This window comes from Taurulus bubalis, assembly GCF_910589615.1.
Source record: "Taurulus bubalis genome assembly, chromosome: 9".
NCBI lineage: Eukaryota > Metazoa > Chordata > Actinopteri > Perciformes > Cottidae > Taurulus > Taurulus bubalis.
This window is the reverse complement of record NC_136597.1, coordinates 26,526,229-26,547,548: the sequence shown is the minus strand read 5'-3', so window position 1 is coordinate 26,547,548 and position 21,320 is coordinate 26,526,229. Positions and strand designations below refer to the sequence as shown.

At 44.1% G+C, this 21,320-nt stretch overlaps 1 protein-coding gene across 1 annotated transcript; it reads right to left on the bottom strand.

Annotated features, from left to right (window-relative positions):
• Nucleotides 1-14,564: 14,564 nt before the first annotated feature.
• nts (neurotensin) lies at nt 14,565-20,244 on the bottom strand (the record flags this gene model as incomplete). The annotated part of the gene is made up of 4 exons (XM_079223636.1): nt 14,565-14,708; nt 15,579-15,800; nt 19,316-19,377; nt 20,184-20,244. The coding sequence occupies 4 exons, from the start codon at nt 20,242-20,244 to the stop codon at nt 14,565-14,567; spliced, it is 489 nt and encodes a 162-aa protein (XP_079079762.1).
• Nucleotides 20,245-21,320: the final 1,076 nt, after the last annotated feature.

Sequence of the window (21,320 nt, the reverse complement as noted above, 5' to 3'; positions counted from 1 at the left end):
ATCTATAGTTTTTATACCTGCAAGTTGTAACCTTAGTGGAGCATCTTCCCAGTCAGTCATTCTTCAGGACTGTTCAGCTGACCTCAAAGTATTCATGAACGGATGTTTTTCTCAAATGTTCCATGAGCTTTTATTTATTCCCGATCTCGATAGCTGTCCTTAACAAAGGGCTGGGCGATACCTCTGTTGTGTTTCACCAATTTGTTTGTGATGTTATAAGGATACAATCATGTTCTGGTATTGTTTTTACAACATTCCTCTGTACAAATCCTACGAAAAGACCAAAAACCAACAATGATCCCACATCCAAGTATCGCCATGCAGACAAAGTCTGATATCTCTTATTCCTTTGTGCCACTGACCTCCAAGGTTGTCCAAGAACTATTGGAACCAGTGACTATTGAACTATTGGAACCCTTTTCATTGGGCGACATGCAACTTCATTACAATAAACGAAGGCACTTTAGTACATTTTGAGTCAATCTCTCATACAAGGGATACCACCAATACGCCAGTGGGTATTAATCCACAGCTGTTTCAGAAGAAATGAATGGGCTGAGATCCACAGGCAGGGAAGGGAAGTCAAAGACTACTCTGAGATGGAACAACACATTTTAGGGTTTGTGTTTTTTCATGGGATTTGTTGGCATTAAAAAAAAAACCATATAGAATCACACCAGCCTTTTCCTTCTAATGGTTCCAAGCTAATATAATTGAAGTTGAGGAAGGTTTTGTTACATGCATTTAGAACATGTTGTCTGGTGTAAAGTGTAACCCTGAACCACGTTTCATGGCATTAAACCAGCACAGTTGCCAGGAAAAAGATATCGCACAGTACGTTCCACACAAAGGAGACGATGAATGTGGGCGTTGTTGCATTCAGTCGGAGCAAGTGATGTAATATACATCAAGCAACCGTTATTGAAGGTTATGTAGTATAATAAAGAGTGTAACAAGCAACAAAGATAGTTCAAAGAAACACTGGACTTTCACCCAGGACACCACTGTTCCTGTCCCGTGTGGAACCAAAAGGTAGACGTTGACTCTACACCTGTTGTTACGTAAGATCGTCCGCCAAAGATGGTTTATGATTATTTATGCTGGTTAAGTTGCGTTGTTGGGCTATTATTGTGACACTTCTTTTGTTCTATTCTGGAGCAATCGTTTCCCAATGTTAACCACGCGTCATTGTGTGTTTCTGCAGGTGTCGTCGAGGTTAATATGAAACGTATGTATGGCTCAAAAACATAGACATTCAACACATCACGTGCTTTGCAGAAATTTACAACGCCGGCAATATTTTTCTGGCGACTGGGCTGATTGAACATCAATTTAATCATTTTGAATCACGATAGATCCGGATCGTTTTGTTAATATGATGAAATCCGTTGTCCCCGTATTACCCAGCCCTACAATACCTTGACAACATATCATTCATTAATGGACGATGCAATGAACCAATTATGTAGGAATGTTTTGAAAGGTGCTGATTTATGTTAATTTCATTATAATTGACCGCTGTTTCTCCTCTAAATATTACAAACCATTGATAATCTATTAATCTATGAACCGTCCAAATAAAGCTATTGCGACTCAGTTTTGCAAAAGCTTAGCACTGGGACTTCTCTCTCTCTCAGAGTTCCCATTTGGCTCTTAACTATTCCCCTTCCTTGAAACCCCACCAGGAAAGAGTCAAAAGGTCATCGCTGCCTTGAATAAGCATCATGTCTCACATAACTTTTGGCAAGTCTGGAATATTCCTTCCCGATGTAATCATCTTCCCCATTGTGTGGGCGGCGCTGAGCCCCGGCGTTACAGTGTGTTCTGTCAGCGCTGCTGACGGGAGAACAATGTTTGTTTTCACCCATCTTCTCCTCCCAGATTAGATTGCAGTGAAGAATGGGCCAGGTCTGCTCTTAGGTCGCTCTCTTTTTTTCACCACAGCACAATTTCCCCCTCAGTAAATTGGTCTGTGTTTGCCTCACGCTCGACACCAGCACAAACAACATCTCCTGGCCCGAAGCTACAGAACCTCACTTCGCTCTTTCCCCCTCCCAATGTTGCGCTCTCGCAACTCCGATGTTTCCGCGTGTGATCTTTGCTCTCGCTTCACGCCGTCGCTTTGGGGGAAACGTCCTTGGCTTTTCCTCTTTGATGTGTCCATCATTTCTTCAACTCCCACCTTGCCCCCGTGTTGTTTAACAGCAAACATTTGCCAGAATTAACGCCGCGCATATTAACTGATGATCACCGTGATGCTCGGAGCGATCCAGATTTTAAAAAACAACCTCGTCACTTTCCATGTTCGTGTAATTATGAACGCGTCAGCGGGCGATGTTCGGCGACAGATTAGCTCCCCGCATTGGAGCGGCGTCGAGGAGTCACTCAACGATGCAATAAAGAGGTAAATGTTTACATTACGCCGACGTTCTGCAGGAACACGAGGAGGAAGGCAGGTTGTCATTAAGCATGCTGCGGCGGCGCCGTAACGCTTTGTTCGGCTGTCGCGATAGCCACCTGTTCCCTGTTCTCCCTCAAGGTCTTGTTCCGTGTCACAGATCGAGGCCTTTTGCAGATTGGCTTGTACCGCCACCTCGAAATCCTTCCTCAGCAAATCCCCCCTGTGCTATCTGAAATGAAATTAGAATGCCCCACCGCAAGCAGCATGTAGCTCATTGTTTTTCCCTTCAGCATTTCCCTTTGGAAAGTCGCTATTCATTTTGGTGAATGATTCCGTGACCTGCATGGATCAGGCGGCAGCGGGGGGCGGGGCTCAATGAATGGCTGATCCTCGGGAAAAACACAATCTACAACCGTGCGTAGTCTTCTTTGTGACGCCAATCCAGCCCGGCATTACACCTGCTTACGAGCTATAAACACATGGTGTCACTGCAGGGCAGTTAGCGCTTTTACAAGCGTGATGGATGGGCTCTGGAGAAGGAGAGCTATCGTGCTGCGAGGCCGACACTTCCGGGAGGAGAAATTGCCGTCTGATCTTTATTTGAGAAATAAGACGGCGGCCAAAACGAGCCGCGCGCTGCAGATTGATGGACAGATTTACATCTCGGGGGGATAACAACAAAAGCTGCATAAATTCCTCAACTGGATGTCAGTAAAGTGCTGCGCGCAGCATCGTTCCTCTGCTATTGGCAGAATGTTTGGCAAACCACAATCCATACTGGCGCCTCGAGTGAACAGCGTGTGCCGGATCAGTCACACTGTACATTTCACTGACTACTAAAAGGATGTTTTTCCCCCCTCTTGTTTAGTACTTACAAGCAAATAAATGGCCAATTTCCACGTCCACTTGTCAAGAATTACAATCTGTGTGATGGGAAAAAGGGGCAGAGGTGTGTGACTCACTTGCAGGAAGGTAACTGTGGAAGTTTGTTTAATTATAATCGGCTGCGATGCCGTGGGTTCGATCCCCTCCAGAGCCCCGAGCAATGATGGATGTGAATACGATGTGTGGGCCCGGAGTTATTTGAAATGTGAGCTGTCTTCCAGTGGAGCATGTACAAAGTGCATGAACTAAAGATTTTTTTCAGTGGATAAAGCAACTCCTTTTTATACGTCGGGATCTGTGGATTATTGTTCAGCTTGTGCTCATGAAGCGACAACGAGCTGCCGTGTGTTGTTCAGTGGAGCGAGTGTGTTAAGATGTCGTTTTCCTGTGTCCTGTTTTAACTTTCCATCGTTCTCTAAATGGTACTGTTCTGTAAGATGACATATATTTTTTTACACGTATCATTTCAAAAATGTTGTACTGTATTGAAATTAGATTAAACAAATGGATGCCAACTTTGTGGTGCATTGACTGCCAGAGACGGTGTGTGTGTGTGTGTGTGTGTGTGTGTGTGTGTGTGTGTGTGTGTGTGTGTGTGTGTGTGTGTGTGTGTGTGTGTGTGAATATCGGTTTGAATGCCTCGAGGAAAACAAAAACAATATTTACACGACCCCGGATCGAGAATATCGTCCTCCCGCCTTTTGCCTGCAAATGTTTTTGTTTCACTGTTTAAAATGTTTATGAATAAAAGTACATTTTAAAATGTAAAGGGAGCAAGAGCGAGCCGGTCTGACTCATATCTCGCTATCGCCAAAAGCAAAAGCCATACATTATGCATTTCAATATTCATATGCTTTCTGCTTCTTCTCTTTTTTCTCCTACTTAATGAAGGTGTGGGGATGCTGCTGGAGGGGGATACTGTACTGTTTAAAGCAACATGTTCTTTGTGTATTAGTCAAGAGGGGTCATGCATCTTCTTATATAAAGCGTATGGCAGACATCTGGCTGACGACGACTAATACTTTAACTCGATGCAAATTACTGCATATGTTTTATTGCCTGTGTGAGAAAGAGCTGCACATTCTTGAGAAAAACCTCCGACAGTTTCAGGAGGGTCAGCACATCACTTTCTGCTGGTTTCCTGCAGAGCGTCTTTCAAAAATAAGGTTTAATTTGTTAGGATTAACAAAAGTACGGAAAAGATTGTGATTTGGGTTTAAGTACGTGTTTTTCTTGTTGCGTTACTGATATGGAAGTTATCGAACAAAACTACGGTAAAAAATCCTGTAGGTGGAATGACCGCCCTTAATGTTGTGAAACCTTCTTTAGGATTGTTACGCAAGGAGTTTAAAGTTACTTTTGGTTTCATGAGACATGAGCAGCGCTCCAAACAATATATATAAGAATTTCTTCAATTCCTAAAAGCTTAAAGTTTAATTTGAAAGTGTCAAGACCAAACAAATAAATGCTGAACTGGTTCTGATTACAGGAGAAGCTTAAGACCAAGCAAAACCAGCCTCGGGTTAAAAGCTGCTACTTATTAGTTTTACTTGTAAAGACTTCAATGGAAACACGCTGACAACAATCATCTCCAATGGTACGTCCATTATTCTAATTTTTAACATTTCCCCAAACTAAAACAAACAATTGACTTCCTGCTGCTCGACGTCTCACGGAGAATCTTTTAACTCGTAGAGCAGCGTATCGGCGTTCACAGTGCCGTGCTAATTACCAATTGGGTGTTTTATAAAAGAGCATTTGGCACATTTGCGATTACAATAATTAAAGAAACACACACACAAAAATAAATGGTGACAAAATGAAATGAGTATTTAATGACTTGAGTAGAAGTTGAGGTGTGAAACCGGATCTGTCACAGCTAGCTAACGTTTGATAAAGGCTACTAACACCTTCCAGCTGTCACGCGTCCACACGCCTTCCAGCGTTTTGTCACAGTCGTCCCGCCGCTGCCCTTCAAAGTCGTCCAGAACCAAGCGGAAGGTAAGCGTACATGACGGCCGGCCACCTGAGGAATAAGCTAACGGCGGCTGTGAAGGGGCTCGGCTGCAGCGAGCGGGAAAACCAATATCCTCCGTAAACGAGTCCTGCACTGAGCACAGCGGGGCGGACGTCAGCCAATCAATCGCCGTGTTGCCATGGCGCTGCCAGCGTGCACACGATAACCAGGCCGGTATGGATTGTGCGGATCCGTCCTGCCTCTGCGGTGGGATTCCTTTCCCCCCTCCGGCTACAAAGAAGCAGCAGCAGCGAGTTCGGCAAAAGAACAATGGCCGCTCGCCCGTTTGATTCGATTCTCTCTCCTCTCTCAAAGTGTTTCCCAGCGCACACCCGTGTCGCGTCAATAGCTTTTGATTAGGACATTTTGTTTGCTGCATGGAGCATTTCCCAGCAGCACAGACACACACAGGAGCCAGGTGTGCCGGCTCAGGTGGGGAGATAACATGTTGAAAGGGCTGAAAAGAAGTGAACACAGGATTTAAAAAGTATTGAAGCTGAAAGGGAGATGAAGGCAGGTGATGAATGACTCGTAATAACCTGGCAAGCAACTTGAGATGGTGCGTCTCCCGGTGAGGGAGAGGCCTCTCGGCGCTCGGTGGATGCTACACGGCGGCGGATAAATTCACCTTTTATACCTTTTATCCCTAGAACACTAACGTTAAAATAGTCACACTATCACTAACGTCGGGTGAATTTCACCCATTATAATGTACCTGATAAAATATACTTCTAATCAAAATATATTCAAATACAACAATACATTGTTTTACCCTATAGAACGTCTTATAAATCGTCAGGTATCACGGGGAGACCCTAAAAAAAGGCTCAAAATCCGGTAAAAATTTAGGGAATCGTCAATAAAACATGATTAAAAATATAAATAAAGGAGCTATGAACTTGTTCTTTGACCACATGTTCCTGGGACATCTTGTTATGTGAAGGAAAAGTTAATTAATGTTAAAAGTCAATGTTAAAACCCATCCGGAAAAAAAAGTCACACTATCACTAACGTCGGGTGAAAATCCACCGAACAGGTGCCTAAAAGAACAGTGATCGGAGCAGGATGACACACCCACCTTCAATAAGACACGCCCACCTTCAATAAGACACGCCCACCTTCACTAACGTCAGTGAGCAGCATGAAGCTACAGAAGGACCCACACAACTCGGACAAAAGCAACACGATGAAGATGTTCTAGGGTTAAAGGCCCTTTCATATCAGATACATACCCATGTTGTACATCAAAAATTGCAGAACAATCTCAGCTCTCTATATAATGAGTCACCATTGTCGTAAGGCAAAAGTGGAAAGAGAAAATATGAATTGGATCTCGATTTTGCAGACGACCCAAGACGATTCCTTTCATCTGCCGCGGTGACGTTGGGCATAATGAGCGCCTCGCTCTAACTGCTCCCGTGGCCTTTTAGGGTCCGCACGAGGAGCCGAGGTAAAAGGAGCGGCGCTCCTTCCTCCTGGTGGAGAGTCCCTACGGCGAAGGAGGGTTTAATGGCTCTCAATTGCTTTGCCTCAAAAAGGTGTGACTCCCACAACCCCCCCTGCTACCCTTCCACCAGCCTCCCATCTGTCTCACATTCTTGCCAGTGAACACATCTTGCCACGGGGAGATGCGCCGACACTTTTGCTAAGTCCCTTCTTCCCTAAACCTCCACTTTCAGCTCCTAGCGAAAGCCTTCATCCCACTGGGAGCCGGGGAAAGGAGTAATCAAAACAATTACCCGAGTCCCATTTCGTTTCATAGGAGACTTGTCTCTTTTTTTCTTTTCATTTGAGTCTTCAGAATGAAACAGGTTGTGTCTTGGGGGGCTTTTTTGTGAAACGTCACAAAGGCAGCAGCCGTCACAACACAAGAAAAGCTTCAGCTTCACGCTGCTTCCACCAGCAGGTTTATCACTTGGCTCTTTCGACGAGAGATCCACAGCCAATTACAGAAAAAGAAGAAATACATGGGGGAAAGGGAGGGGGCGACAATGTGTGAAGCAAAAGCAGCCACCTTGATGTGTTGAAAGCAAACGGTTATCAGAAGACATCCTCTCATCAGGAAGTGTGAGACATATAGCAATCTGGATCATGGCGTGGAGAGCAAAGCCGCCTCGCTGCCGTTACCCTCCAGGGATCCTTATCCGGTTTCGGGGAAAAAGACAAACGCAGGAGCGCTCACCTCGCGGTGCGTCTGGTGATCCCAGCGGCTGAAAGGAGAAGCTCGGCAGCGTCTTTGCAGATCAATGGCTCCTTGACTTTGATGAGACGAAATGAGCTCGCCACGAGATATAATGTGTTGCCCGCCGCCCGCCGCTCGTATCTATCCCCTACAGTGAGTCTCACACTCCCGGACATGTCGTCCAAAAATTGTAAAGGCCTTTAATTAAAGATTAATGTCAGGGGTTTCTTGCATGCGCCGCTTAGATAACTCATTTCCCAGGGCGCATTGCTAAAAACTACCCAGGCCGGACACCAGATTGTTCAGCTGTCAGAACAAAAGGCCCTCAGCTCAGTGGCCAACACCATCCTTTCAGCTGAAGGACGAGTAATAACAGCTCTGCTGCTGCCTGTGCGATGCCACCACTGTGACTGGAACAGGGGGAGGTTGAGTCATTTTAATTATCACAGGCAGGCGAAGAGACACAATCAGCCCTCCGCACCCACCAAGCGTCCCTCCGCCCCATCGCAACAATTACTGATGCTCGTCTTCTTCATGAAGCCTGTTTATAATGTCAGGGCGCGCCACAGAGTGGGAATCAGGCTCGCTTTATATGCCTCTCCACACACACACACACACACACACACACACACACACACACACACACACACATACACACACACACGGCGGAGGTGTGGATGCACAGCTTGTGCAGGCCGAGCCGCTCAATCATGCGTTTGCAGCTTTTCCAACCGATACAGATGAGATGTGACTCCGGTGGAGAGCCAGCGGTTCCATAACGAGGCTCCTTGTTCTCTCCGTCGCGTGATGCCAGACCCGTCTCCCAGCATGCATCTCAAGGATCGTTTGAAAAAATCTCCCATAGAAAAAAAAAAGGAAAAGATAAGATCCACAGCCGCCGACACGCTCACCTTCGACACATCAGTTGTGTTTCCAATCAATATGATTCGTCTCTCAGTGGCAGAGCGTTGCAGAGGCGTTGATGAGCTGAAGACCCCGTTTCCCACAGAATAACCATCTCAGGCGCTCACTTACGGTTTACTGTCACATTTCTACGTTGTCAGTCCAAACCAAACCAAACTACATGGTTAGGTTCACCTCCTACATGGACTCATGTGATACATCAAAAACAAACTTGGTACGTCAGAAAATAGAATAGTTTTGAAGTATGGGGAAAGTCATTTTTAGGAGACCGGGCTGAAATCTTTCTGTCCACGTCCATTGTTGTTACTCTAAATAACAAATCTAAAAAAAGGAACACAGAGCCAGAGATGTAAAAAACACAATCCTGCAATATCAAGCAGGCTGTCCAGACCTGTAGATAACATAAACAAGGGTTCAAAAACAGTATATCTTCTCTGGAGGCTTTTTATGCTGAACCAAAACCAATATGACAGTCATCAATGCCTGTGCTGCTGTGTGAGCAAATCTCCAGCCTATTCTGCTAGTTTCAGTCATGGGTTCAGTCTGGTTTTGACTTCTTGTTCGGCGTTTTCTTTCCTTTTTCAACAGTGGCTGATTTGTCAGACGTGATCTACGGCATCCCCTAGGGGTCAATGTTATGTTTTATGTTCTTTTCTCCCTCTACAAACTTCCTCTGGGTGACTTAAGGCGTGATAATTAAACTTAGTTCCAATTCTATGCCGATGATACACAACTCTACCGATAAGAACCGGTAAAAGCTTACGACCAAACCAGCCTTCACTGATCATAATTACATGGCAGACATTCAAAAGTTGGATGTCTGGTTATTTTTCCAGCTTAATGAGACCTCTTTGTCCACTGGCTTAACGCCACATGCCACAACCAGTCATGTAACATTTGACTGTCTGAAATTATTGATTCTAAAAATCAGGTTTTCCAATTCTGTGGAATATCAACCCCAAATCCAATGATCAGATGTATTCCTTGATATGGAGAACGTTGTTCAAATGTTTATTTCATCACGTCTCCACTATTTAGTTTTTATTTTAGATATGTACTGTATTTATTTTTGGTTTTCGCTCAAACTTTCGGTTTTCCGGCAAAATCAAATTGAGTTTTTTCTCAGATTTCCCAGAAATCTCCACTTCAGCAGCTCTCATACACACAACACTTTCCAGTTTAATTTCTCTCTATATTCTGAAGGTTTCTACAGAGGGGTTTGTTCATATTTCATTCATAGTCAGATTTTTAGAATATTTGATTTAAAAATATATATATTTCTTCTTTTTTTAAGGCTGTTGACAGTATTTTCTGATTCATGCGGTTATAAAAAGAAAATTCCCTCTGAAAAAACATTGGATATGTCATAAAGTGAAAGAAAAAAACATTTCTGTCCTGGACTTGTTAATTTGTTTGTGTTTGCCAGTGCACATTAAGCATCACTTCAGTCAGAGAATGGCAGTAAAGGTGCACGAGAACAAATGAGCATTAATACAAGACGAGGTGTCGGTGTCGGAAATTAGGAGAAGAGTCGATGATTTACACAAATTAATGAGTTTCCTCAACCAAGTTTATTGTGTTCCTCATCAGGATGCTTCAGAGGCATAATCACTTGTTCATACTGACAATTACCAAAGAAAGAAAGCAGACATTGTGTTTAATTAACTCAAGACAAAGAATCAAGAAGATGCATTGAAGTCTGTGACTCCCTGACATCAGCAGTGCGTCGCTGTCTTCATGCCGATGGCCAACGGACCAACGCAACTTCAGAAGACCTGAAAGGGTTTGGTTTAATTTAATGAAAGAAATGTGTAAATATGGTCGGCTAAGGACAATATCATCAAGTATTACCAGTGTAGTGTTGTGTTGTAGTGCACACAATGGGCAGACAAAGAGGTTTTGGTCAAACTGGCTGTAACCCGGGACCAAATAAGTTTCTGTTGACACGTAATTGAGAATGCAGAACAGTACAGGGAAGCCATTTTGAGGAGACATTGTTAGATTCAGAGGCATCTCAGATCTCATTTTACCGACAACTAAATGAGTTGTTCAGACGGCAAACACTGACCGTTCACTCAAAGTGTTTTAATTCCAAAATGAGACCGAGTCTTGAGTCTCTTTGGTGGTAGTTTGTCTAAACTCTGAGTAACAGATGGCCGCTCTCCATTGGCAGCCGTACCTGAGACAATAAGCAGCTCCGACATGGCTTCTCCCTTCAACGCCATTGCCGAAGGCTTCAGAAATTCTGCCCATATGCGAGGCCTAATTACTTTTTCAGCTGGTCCCTGCCACAAGGTCGCATTTATTATGCCACCGTCCCGTCCGCGCAATCAGATTCCTCACAAAAGGGAGCTAATCTCATTCCTTCACAAACCATTATCTTGATCACGTTGGCTTTTCTTCTTCTTCTTTTTTTTTTTGCGCAATTTGCAACGCTGTCCAGATGAGAGAACGACTTTCCCTTTCGCGGGAGTGAAGACGCTCATCAGTATCCCGCCGCAAAGTTCCCAACTGTCAGCCAACATCCACCGACTCCAAATTGGAGCTAAATTGAAGAGGCGTCTGGCTGGAGAAAGGCCAAGACAAGCGGGCCCGAGCATCGCTGCGGCGGCAGATGCCGATAAAGGTTTTAATGGAGTCGAATTAATTCACGCAGGGTGCAATTTGTCCTGTGGGTGTGGGAGGCGGCTGAGCCCGAACGCTTTCAGGGTCACGGGCGTCGTTATATTGATAGACATCTGCTGAGGCGGCGTGCAAATTTGCAAAAACTGACAGATCTGCTCGAATGTGGAGATCATGATGAATTGCATTCCCGCGATGTTGTGAAGTTGTTTACTCACAGATGTTTCATAGGTATTCTGCAACGATAGCGTGCTCAACAAGTAAGTAACTCTTCTAGTTTAATCCAATGTAACCAATTAGCTGGAGGAACTCAATGTAGACTGTATTTAAAAATGGACAAAAAGGAAGCCATAAGTCATAGCCCCCCCCCCATGTTTTCTTCCAGTTTTTACAAGCAGCAAACAAACATTAATAACTTACTTGGTCTTATTCCGTAGTTATTGTTTGCATCTGTGCTTTGAGCCTATAGACGACTAAAGATTCCATATTTGATCCTCAGCACCATTTTAATAAATTGGTTCAATCCTGTTTTTGCAAAACATCACAAAAACCACGTCATTATTATCGATCGGCTTTTTATTTAGAACGTCTCATCCGCGCCTTATTTCCCCCATCTCAAACGGTCCTGGCCTTCAGCTGGGCCGTAGATCTCCCATCAATCCAATGTGCAATATGCTTCATGAGTTAAAGCTGCATTCTCTCTACTGTCCACCAGGGGGCGACTCATCTGGTTGTATAGAAGCATATGCTTCATGTGTTGAAGCTGCATTCTCTCTCCTGACCACCAGGGGGCGACTCATCTGGTTGTATAGAAGTCTATGCTTCATGTGTTAAAGCTGCATTCTCTCTCCTGACCACCAGGGGGCGACTCCTCTGGTTGTATAGAAGTAAATGCTTCATGTGTTGAAGCTGCATTCTCTCTCCTGACCACCAGGGGGCGACTCATCTGGTTGTATAGAAGTCTATGCTTCATGTGTTGAAGCTGCATTCTCTCTCCTGACCACCAGGGGGCGACTCATCTGGTTGTATAGAAGTCTATGCTTCATGTGTTGAAGCTGCATTCTCTCTCCTGACCACCAGGGGGCGACTCATCTGGTTGTATAGAAGTCTATGCTTCATGTGTTAAAGCTGCATTCTCTCTCCTGACCACCAGGGGGCGACTCCTCTGGTTGTATAGAAGTCTATGCTTCATGTGTTAAAGCTGCATTCTCTCTCTTGACCACCAGGGAGTGACTCCTCTGGTTGTATAGAAGTCTATGTTTCATGTGTTAAAGCTGCATTCTCTCTCCTGACCACCAGGGGGCGACTCCTCTGGTTGTATAGAAGTCTATGCTTCATGTGTTAAAGCTGCATTCTCTCTCCTGACCACCAAGGGGTGACTCCTCTGGTTGTATAGAAGTCTATATAAATGACTCTACTACTCAATACAGCATGATGTTCATTTAGTAAATTATGGTCATTTAGAGTCAAACAGACCATAAAGCAGGGGACGCTTTAGGGCGGGGCTGCAAGGTGATTGACAGGTCGCTGCTGTCCAATCAGGGTTCAGTATTGTGACCGTTGACACTTCTAAGCTGTAAACATAAGCTGCTGTTGCGTGGCCGGTGAGCTCTCAGCTGCAGCTCTGGTTCTAGCTGCTACCGTCACATGGAAGTGTCCGGAGCTCCACTGTTCCGGCTCACCGCTCCGGGCCGATCCAAAGCAAAGTTACTGCAGCTCTCCTCGACATTGTAAGTAATCTGAGACGGCCCCAGGATCCACACTGTCACTTTTTAGTAAGAAATATGGGCGGCAGAATGTGATTAAAATGAACCTGTTGCAGAAAACACTGCGATAGGAATACTGCATTGTCTGGTAGAATTAAAGTCAGGGACCGTTTTCTGTATTGTGACCGGATATTATTCAGGGAGAGAAGTCTCAGGTTTATTTTGGTGGCGCCAAACCAAAACAATCTTGGAGATGTTCTGTTGCCAAAGTCTGTTGTTGAGCTGCACTGCCACCTGCTGCTGCCCGGCCGCCATGCGCCCACCCGATGGAGAGAGAGAGGAGCCGGCTTCTCTTCTAATGTTGAGTTATTAAAGTACTATTTCACCACATGGCTGGACGCTGTCTCTTTAAACACCAACACACCTCCAATCTGCTGCCACGGGGATCTGAGGTCCCAGCGTGATTTAGTGCTTTTATTGTGAAAGGCCGATTGTTGGTTTTTATTTGAAAGGTGAGAAAAGGAGAAATGAACTCCCTGAAAATGTAATGGTGCATTCATGGTCGGCTTTGTGTTCAGGGGAGAGTTGTAAACGTTTGAAGGCTTTTTTTTAAGGTTATTTTCTTTTAATATTGCTAAATGAATGATGGTGCCTCTGGGTAACTAACGGTATCGTTGAGAAAACTAATCACTGCTGTTATTTATCTGGACATTGTAATCCTACTTCTGTGAAACCGAGCGTGTAATTCTCCCAGAATTCATTAGGAGAAAATACTTTCCAGGGGAGAGACTACAGGTGAATACGGTAAAAACACTTTTATTATTATTAGATATCCTCATGAAACTTCCACAGATGATTACTTATATTGTTGATATGCAAATGAGGCATTATTTCCATACATTTCAAGAACATGAATGTGAAGATTGGTTAAAGCTCGGTTTAACATTCTTGTTTAATTTTGGCGACATACAGAAAATATCGTCAACAGACATAAAACAAATCCATTTTTATCATGTTTTTAGGAATCAGTCTGTGAAAAAATATCAACAAACGCCTGAAAATGTATAGATAAGAATATAGATTCAATTGTGCATTATTCATATCTTGATTTGCTCAACAAACAAAACAGTTTGGTCTCAAATTGGGTGCATGAGACAAATTAATCAGTCAAAAAGAGAGATCATACTCCAGATGATGACATCCACGTTGCGGTGAACTTCCTGCTGCTTTTTTCTTTTTCTTTGTCATTACAAGATTATTTGTGATGATTCTGGACCAGAGAAAACATCACACTTCTTTTCAATAAGCTGTTCTTCTTGTGTCTGACATGTTCTCGACTTGACCAACACTGCCACCTGCTGGCTGAGATTAGTGCGTGCACCGGCTGCGTCACGGACACGGGAGAGGCTGCGTATTACATTTATTTTGCTTTTATTTGTGCAAAATCTGCCTTTTTTCCTGCTGCACGCAAACAACCTGACATGTTAGAGTTCAACCGTCGTTGCTAAGTTAGCGGTTAGCGGTCACAGGAAAGAAAAGATAGTCTCATCACACTGGTTTTGCATCATGAATCCTTTAATCATGTCTTGAAACACAATAGACTCAGAGTGCGGTGAAGAAATAGAGTAAATAAATATAGTTTCTCAGAAATGCACAGCTTGCTTGATGCTCAGGGTTTTATTTGACAGCAGAGGAACACAGGCGGACACGCCCTCCAACGTCTGACCGGGAGAAGAAGAAGAAACACGGCGGCTACAAGAAGAGAAAGAAAGAAAACCCACAATCACATCTTCACAGAAAGTATATATGGTCCGGTCCTCTTGGCCGTCAGTAAATCGAACTCCGCTTCAGGATGTACGGCCTCCGGGACTTGGAGCTGCGCGCCGCCTGCCTCTTCAGGATGTAGGGCGACTTCCGCTTCAGCGGGGCGTCGCTGTTCTCCTCTAAATACTCTTGAGAGTTATGGAGTAGCTGTGTGGGGAGAGAGAGAGAGAGAGAGAGAGAGAGAGAGAGAGAGAGAGAGAGAGAGGAGATGTCAGGCGAACACATGTTTGGTTGCTGAGCGGCATGGAGACGATGGTGTTGATCTGCAGTCGCTGTGTTAAAGATGTGAAGGACCAAGGGAGGAACATGATGTAGGACAGGAGAGGAAGAGGAGGAGGAGGAGGAGGAGGAAGAGGAGGATGGATGGGCCTTTGTGTGAATCTGTCTGAGATATTTAGAGTAATAGGCCTTTACTGCCACTGGTTCTCAACCTTTTTTCATTAATGTACCCCGTGTGAAATATGTTTCCTGCTAGTACCTCCTTACTAGCACAAAGCATTTTTTTGTTGAAAAAAGATACACTTTGTCATCAGTGTCTGATTTAATATAGAATGTATACAATTCAGTTGACGAACCTACACTTATATTCCATTGAATATTTATTAAATAACTATTTTCAAAGGATATTTGAATGTAGAGCATTTTGTGAACTTTGTTTTTAAAGGTGCTATATAAATAAAGTTATTATTATTATTATTATTATTATTATTATTATATTATAATATTATTTTCCAGACATGCTGCAAACGTTGAACGCGGAAAAAGCGAGAAAAAGAAATGTTCAGAACAAGGGTGATATATTTAATCTTTCTATTGCGAAAAAAGGCTTCGACCAAACGTTCTTACCTTTCACATTAAAAGCCCTAGATGTGTACACTACTGTTAACCAGAGGGAACTCACATTTACTCAATAACATCGTACAATCACAGACGCTGCTCTAGCCTTCGCTTTCTGTGTGTGTGTGTGTGTGTGTGTGTGTGTGTGTGTGTGTGTGTGTGTGTGTGTGTGTGTCTCACCCTCTCCTCCCGGCTCTGCAGCACTCGGCAGATGATCTGCAGCTTGTACAGTTCCTCTCGCAGCTGGAGGCTCCTCCCCTGCCTCAGCTTGCCGGCCGCCTCCTCTTCCTCCTCCTCCTCTTCCTCGCCGCTCCACGCCTCCTGCCCCATGCTGTCCACCATCCTGCACAGGTTGACCAGCGACACGCGCCAGTAGGGGGCGCTCTGCTTACTCAGTTTCATCTGCAGGGAGGGGAGGCGGGAGGAGAGAAGGTTTTACAATTGAATACAGGAAGTGGTTTTATTTTGTTAATGAAGTTAAATCAGGAGACAAAGCAGATGCAGAACAGATAATTGTTTATTAGAAACAGATGATATGTGATGATGAAGGCTTTCTACAGGGAGATGTGTCATGGAGGGGCGATCATATTTAAGATGATCATATTTAAAAAGAGGCAGCAGCAGGATTATAGGCCAATGATGTCATTGATAGAGAGCAGCTGATGGAAACAGCTGATCTAATGACCGACAGCCCTGAACAATGACAGCAAGAAATAAACTACGGGCTTGTAGGCATGCAATAGTATGATCGTTATGCTAAATAAATTAATAAAGAACATCGTGAGGAGATGATTCCATTGACGGTTCATTTAACATTTAACTTTATAGAGTTGAGCCTAGAGGGATAAAAACAACCTGATATTTAGAATTATCTTTATTGCATTTTCCTATTCAACTTTATCTGCACAGAATGAAATGAATGAGCTGCAGGACCATTAGATTCAGACAGACATGGGGTGGACACAATAACGAGAACACCTATACAACTGAATGCTAGTCCAGCTGTGATCTGGAGTCGTGTTTGGTGACAGAAATGATATGACTGAAGAAGCTCTGTGGTTATTGGTGGTGCTGTGTTTTCACTGTGCGCTGGCCTTCATGGTCATATTGTGTGAATGATTCTTACATTGATATTTCGTTCACAATGTAATCGTGTATTTGATCATTTCCTCAAAATTATTTTTCTCCCCAGAACTGCATCTGAATCTCTCTCCTCATGCATGTGGAATGTTTGTCCGCCTCCTTATAGCGAGCTCTAAACCGCCTCCATGCACTTCATTTGTTCCACTGAAGCGCTGTGGCCTGAGTCCACACACACACACACACACACACACACACACACACACGCTTTCCTGCGCCGTATTTTTTACACTTGAAGCGGCAAAAAGCTTTGGCAATTCCCTTTTAAGAGGCGCCGAGGACATGGAGGCTCTCACATGTTGAGATACACGCCTGCTCTATTTCTTCAGACAATCTCAGACTCCCAGAAAGAAACACACATGTCACATCTAACCTCATCTCGCTGTAGCCCGTCAGGTTGTAAACCAGTTTGAGTGCTTCAAGGCGGCGAAGGTTCCCGGGGCCTCCTATTGCTCCCATTGCTTGCAAAGCTCCTATTGCTCCTATTGCCCTTATTGCTCCTATTGTTCCCATTGCTTGTAATGCTCTTATTGCTCTTATTGCTCCTATTGCCCCTATTGTCCTTATTGCTCCTATTGCTCCTATTGCTCCTATTGCTCCAATTGCTCCGATTGCCCTTATTGCGCCCATTGCTTCTATTGCTCCTATTGCCCCTATTCCTCCTCGAGCTCCCACACATTGCTGAGAAGCCCCACCCCCCGGGTGTCACTGAAGATGATGGAGAGACGAAGGGCCCCAGGGGAAATTTTTAAATGTTCCACGAGACGTGGTTTTAAGAACAGAGTCTCTTCTGATGTCGTACAGACCGTTTGCCCGGCGGGAAGAAGACGAGCAATAAAAAGCTGTGGAGGGACGTCAAGGCAACAACACGCCAGGGACATTGACATTTACTAATTATTCATGCATATCGACGGGTTAAAGGGCTTCACTTAGATTTAGATTAGCTTCCATGAGCGAGGTCAGGTGGTTTACATTGAAAAGGTCACATGGAAGACGGAGGAGGAGCTTCATGGGGATCTTCTCCCTTCATGGAATTAATCACTTCCAGGGAGCAAATGCAGAGATCCAATATTGAAACAATCCCCAGCGGACCGATCGTTAATAACGAATCCGCTGCAGCCGGACAAACTGAGGAGCTCCACTTTACTTTACTGGGTTCACTTAAAAAACTAACTATTTTCTCAAAGATTGCATATGCAAGAGAGATAGACGACTGATAGACGAGAGATAGACGACTGATAGATGAGAGACAGACGAGAGATAGACGATAGACGAGAGATAGACGAGAGACAGACGAGAGACAGACGAGAGATAGACGAGAGATAGACAAGAGATAGACGAGAGATAGACGAAAGATAGACGAGAGATAGACAAGAGATAGATGACTGATAGACGACTGATAGACGACTGATAGACGAGAGATAGACGACTGATGGACAAGAGATAGACGACTGATAGACGAGTGATAGACAAGAGATAGACGACTGATAGACGAGAGATAGACGAGAGATTGACGAGAGATAGACAAGAGATAGACGACTGATAGACGAGAGATAGACGACTGATAGATGAGAGATAGACGACTGATAGACGAGAGATAGACGACTGATAGACGAGAGCTAGACGACTGATAGACGAGAGATAGACGTGAGATAGACGATAGACGAGAGATAGACGTGAGATAGATGATAGACGAGAGATAGACGAGAGACAGACGAGAGACAGACAAGAGATAGACGAGAGATAGACAAGAGATAGACGAGAGATAGACGAGAGATAGATGACTGAAAGACGACTGATAGACGACTGATAGACGAGAGATAGACGACTGATGGACAAGAGATAGACGACTGATAGACGAGTGATAGACAAGAGATAGACGACTGATAGACGAGAGATAGACGACTGATAGACGAGAGATAGACGTGAGATAGACGAGAGATAGACGAGAGATAGACGAGCCTGGCTGTGGAATAAGGCGATGATGTTCAGAAGAGAAGCGAGAGCTAAAGAAGTGATGTCATCGATATCGGGATATGAGGCGAGATATCGGCTCAGATTTTGAATATCTTGAATTTGACACATGTCGTCTTACAGGACTGTTTTATGATCTGCTTTAGTCATTATATCCACATTACTCATGGCTATTCATCAAACATCTCATTGTGTAAATTATCTTTAGGCAGCGTCCGCTCTATTATATGGATATCGAGGTATTTGGTCAGAAATATCCTGATTATTGATGTTCTGCTCGTCGCCCTAACGTACAGGCAGATCCACGAGTGTCTTCTGCACTTTCCAGCCTCTTGAGCACTCGGTCACCCGGGTGGTTATGATTTCAAATCCCCACCTCCAGCATCAAAGCATCACACGGCTGAGCCGACGCCACGTCTTCCACCACAGAGACTCGAGCGCCGCGCTCACGCCATCCGTCTCTCCCAGTGCATGCTGGTCCCTCAGGGGTAGCGAGCATTACGTTACAACTCAATAACTTCTTTGCATCTCAAAGGACGTGTCCAACAAGTGCAGCAGCTGGAGTGCGTTGATTAGATATATTTTGTGTGCACATTTTGAACTGTATCAAACACTCATCAAAACAAGGATAGTTTATTAAAAAGGTAAGTTAGTCCAGTAAAGGATTCATCTCCCGTGAACACAGCGAGGCTGAAGACCCCCTGTGTGTCGGTCAGCTGCAGACTGTGAAGGTGAGTTGGAGCTTTTTGGTCACTGATGTCAGTTGTAAAAGTACAAATTAAAAAAGAGGGCGACCCCGTTACCTTAGACGTGAAGAGGCTGCCGAGGAGCTCCTCTTCCAGCGCTCGCTGATCCTGGTCCACGTCTGTCGGTCAGAAAGAGAAACGGTCACATCGACTAATGAAGAGAATATATATATATATATATATATACGTATATATATATATATATACATATATATATATATATACATATATACTCCCACATCATCGCAAAGGGTTGACGGTGACACACTGTTGATGTACGCAGCTCCCAGTTTGCAGAACACACGACCCAATAAAGCTTCGATAATCCAACAGCCGGAATATTAATTATTCAATCCAAGTTCTTCCATTTTACAAAAGGGATTCCTAATAGCTTGTATTTAATTTTTTTTCAATTTTATTTTTTATTTTTAACAATCCATTTGTTTCACGTCATAAAATAAACGTGGTTTGCTCAGAGGTTCATTTGGTGCATAACCGTGGGTTGAACTTGGTTCTAAAACATCATTACGTTGACTCATTAAGGAATAACTGGGTTTATATGAAGCTAAAAGAGTTGAAATATGGCAGAAAATAAGGGTTTCAAAGTGATTCTCCTCCTGGTCATTTTTCACCAAAAAAAAAGAAGAATACATCATTTTGGCAGCCAGAGTATTTCAGCATTTAATCAGGGAAAACTCAGACAACAATAATGTGATAAAAAAAGCTTTGACGTGAAAAAAAGAAGAAATATATATATATACGATTTAGAGAATGCAGTTTTTCCAATCCTGCACCTGTTGCACACAGGAAGTTAAGTGAGAGGCAGACTTCTCACGTTTCTCCCCTCTAGTCACTATGGAAGAAGTCAATGATTAATGGCAAAATCATAACAGGAGGCATATGAATGCAACACCTGGACGCTTACCTGAACAAAGTCCGGCGCACGTGAAGCAGAGGAGCAGCATCCAGGCCAGCTGTGCCTGCATCTCGACCAGGAAACTAACCACGGGTGCACACGGAGGAATTCACCTGAGGAGGAATCTAGTCCATAAGGTTAAAGGTCAGACGGACCGCTGAAGAGGCTGAGAGGGGATGATGTAGGGATGCTGCTGCTGCTGCTTCCTCTTCTTCTTCCTCTTCTTCTTCCAGCTCCCCAACACGCTTCCCCTTCCTCGCCGTTTTCTGGTTGCTCGTGAAGTGCAGTGGGCTCCATTTCCCCCCCAGTTTATAAGCGCCAATGTGATGTCAGAGGATCCCTCTCTCTCTCTTTCTCTCTCTCTCTCCTCATCTCCACCCCCACCCTCCCTCCCACGGACACAGCCCCCTCCATCCACCCGCCACTCTCTCTCCTCCCGTGTCATCCTTTCATCAGACGTCACTTTGGCATCACAAGGCGAGGGTTGTTGTTGGGGCGGGTTTCTTTCATTTATTTGTTTTTTGCGTCGAGCTTTTGAGCGATTGGGTTATTTCAGCTCACACACACACACACACACACACACACACACACAGTCTGAGGTTTGCTTTGCAGGGGCGATGTGGGAGGATGCGCGACAAAGATGTGACTCTTTTGTGTCTCTACTTTTGAGCAGCCGGCTCCAGCACCATCTTTATTTATTTAGCGAGTCACCGCGGGTCTTTTCAAAGCAGCAGGGGACGTCTCCAGGTTCAAAGCAAATGAGGAGATATATTCTGTTTTAAAAGTAGAATTTGATCCACATTAAACCTTCTCAGTAGTAATAATGCACTGGCTATGCTCGTCCAGAAACATGTTATTAAAATGATCCTTGACATTAATATGTTGGGCAGACATTCTGGTTGTTTTCTGAGAACTTTTCTCAGAAAACAACCATTTTGGCTCAACTCGAGGTTTGGTAACTCAAGGTTTTTTATTTATTTATTATTATTACGATTCAACGCCACAAGATATTGAAGACGCAGATCTGCTCTGTGCTCCACATGTGAGGATTTATTTCAATGCAAATAAAGAAAGACGAGGAATGTGAAGAGCTCCTGAAGAAAAACACAAAGAAATAAAAGTCCATTCTGCCTTCAACCCCCAATC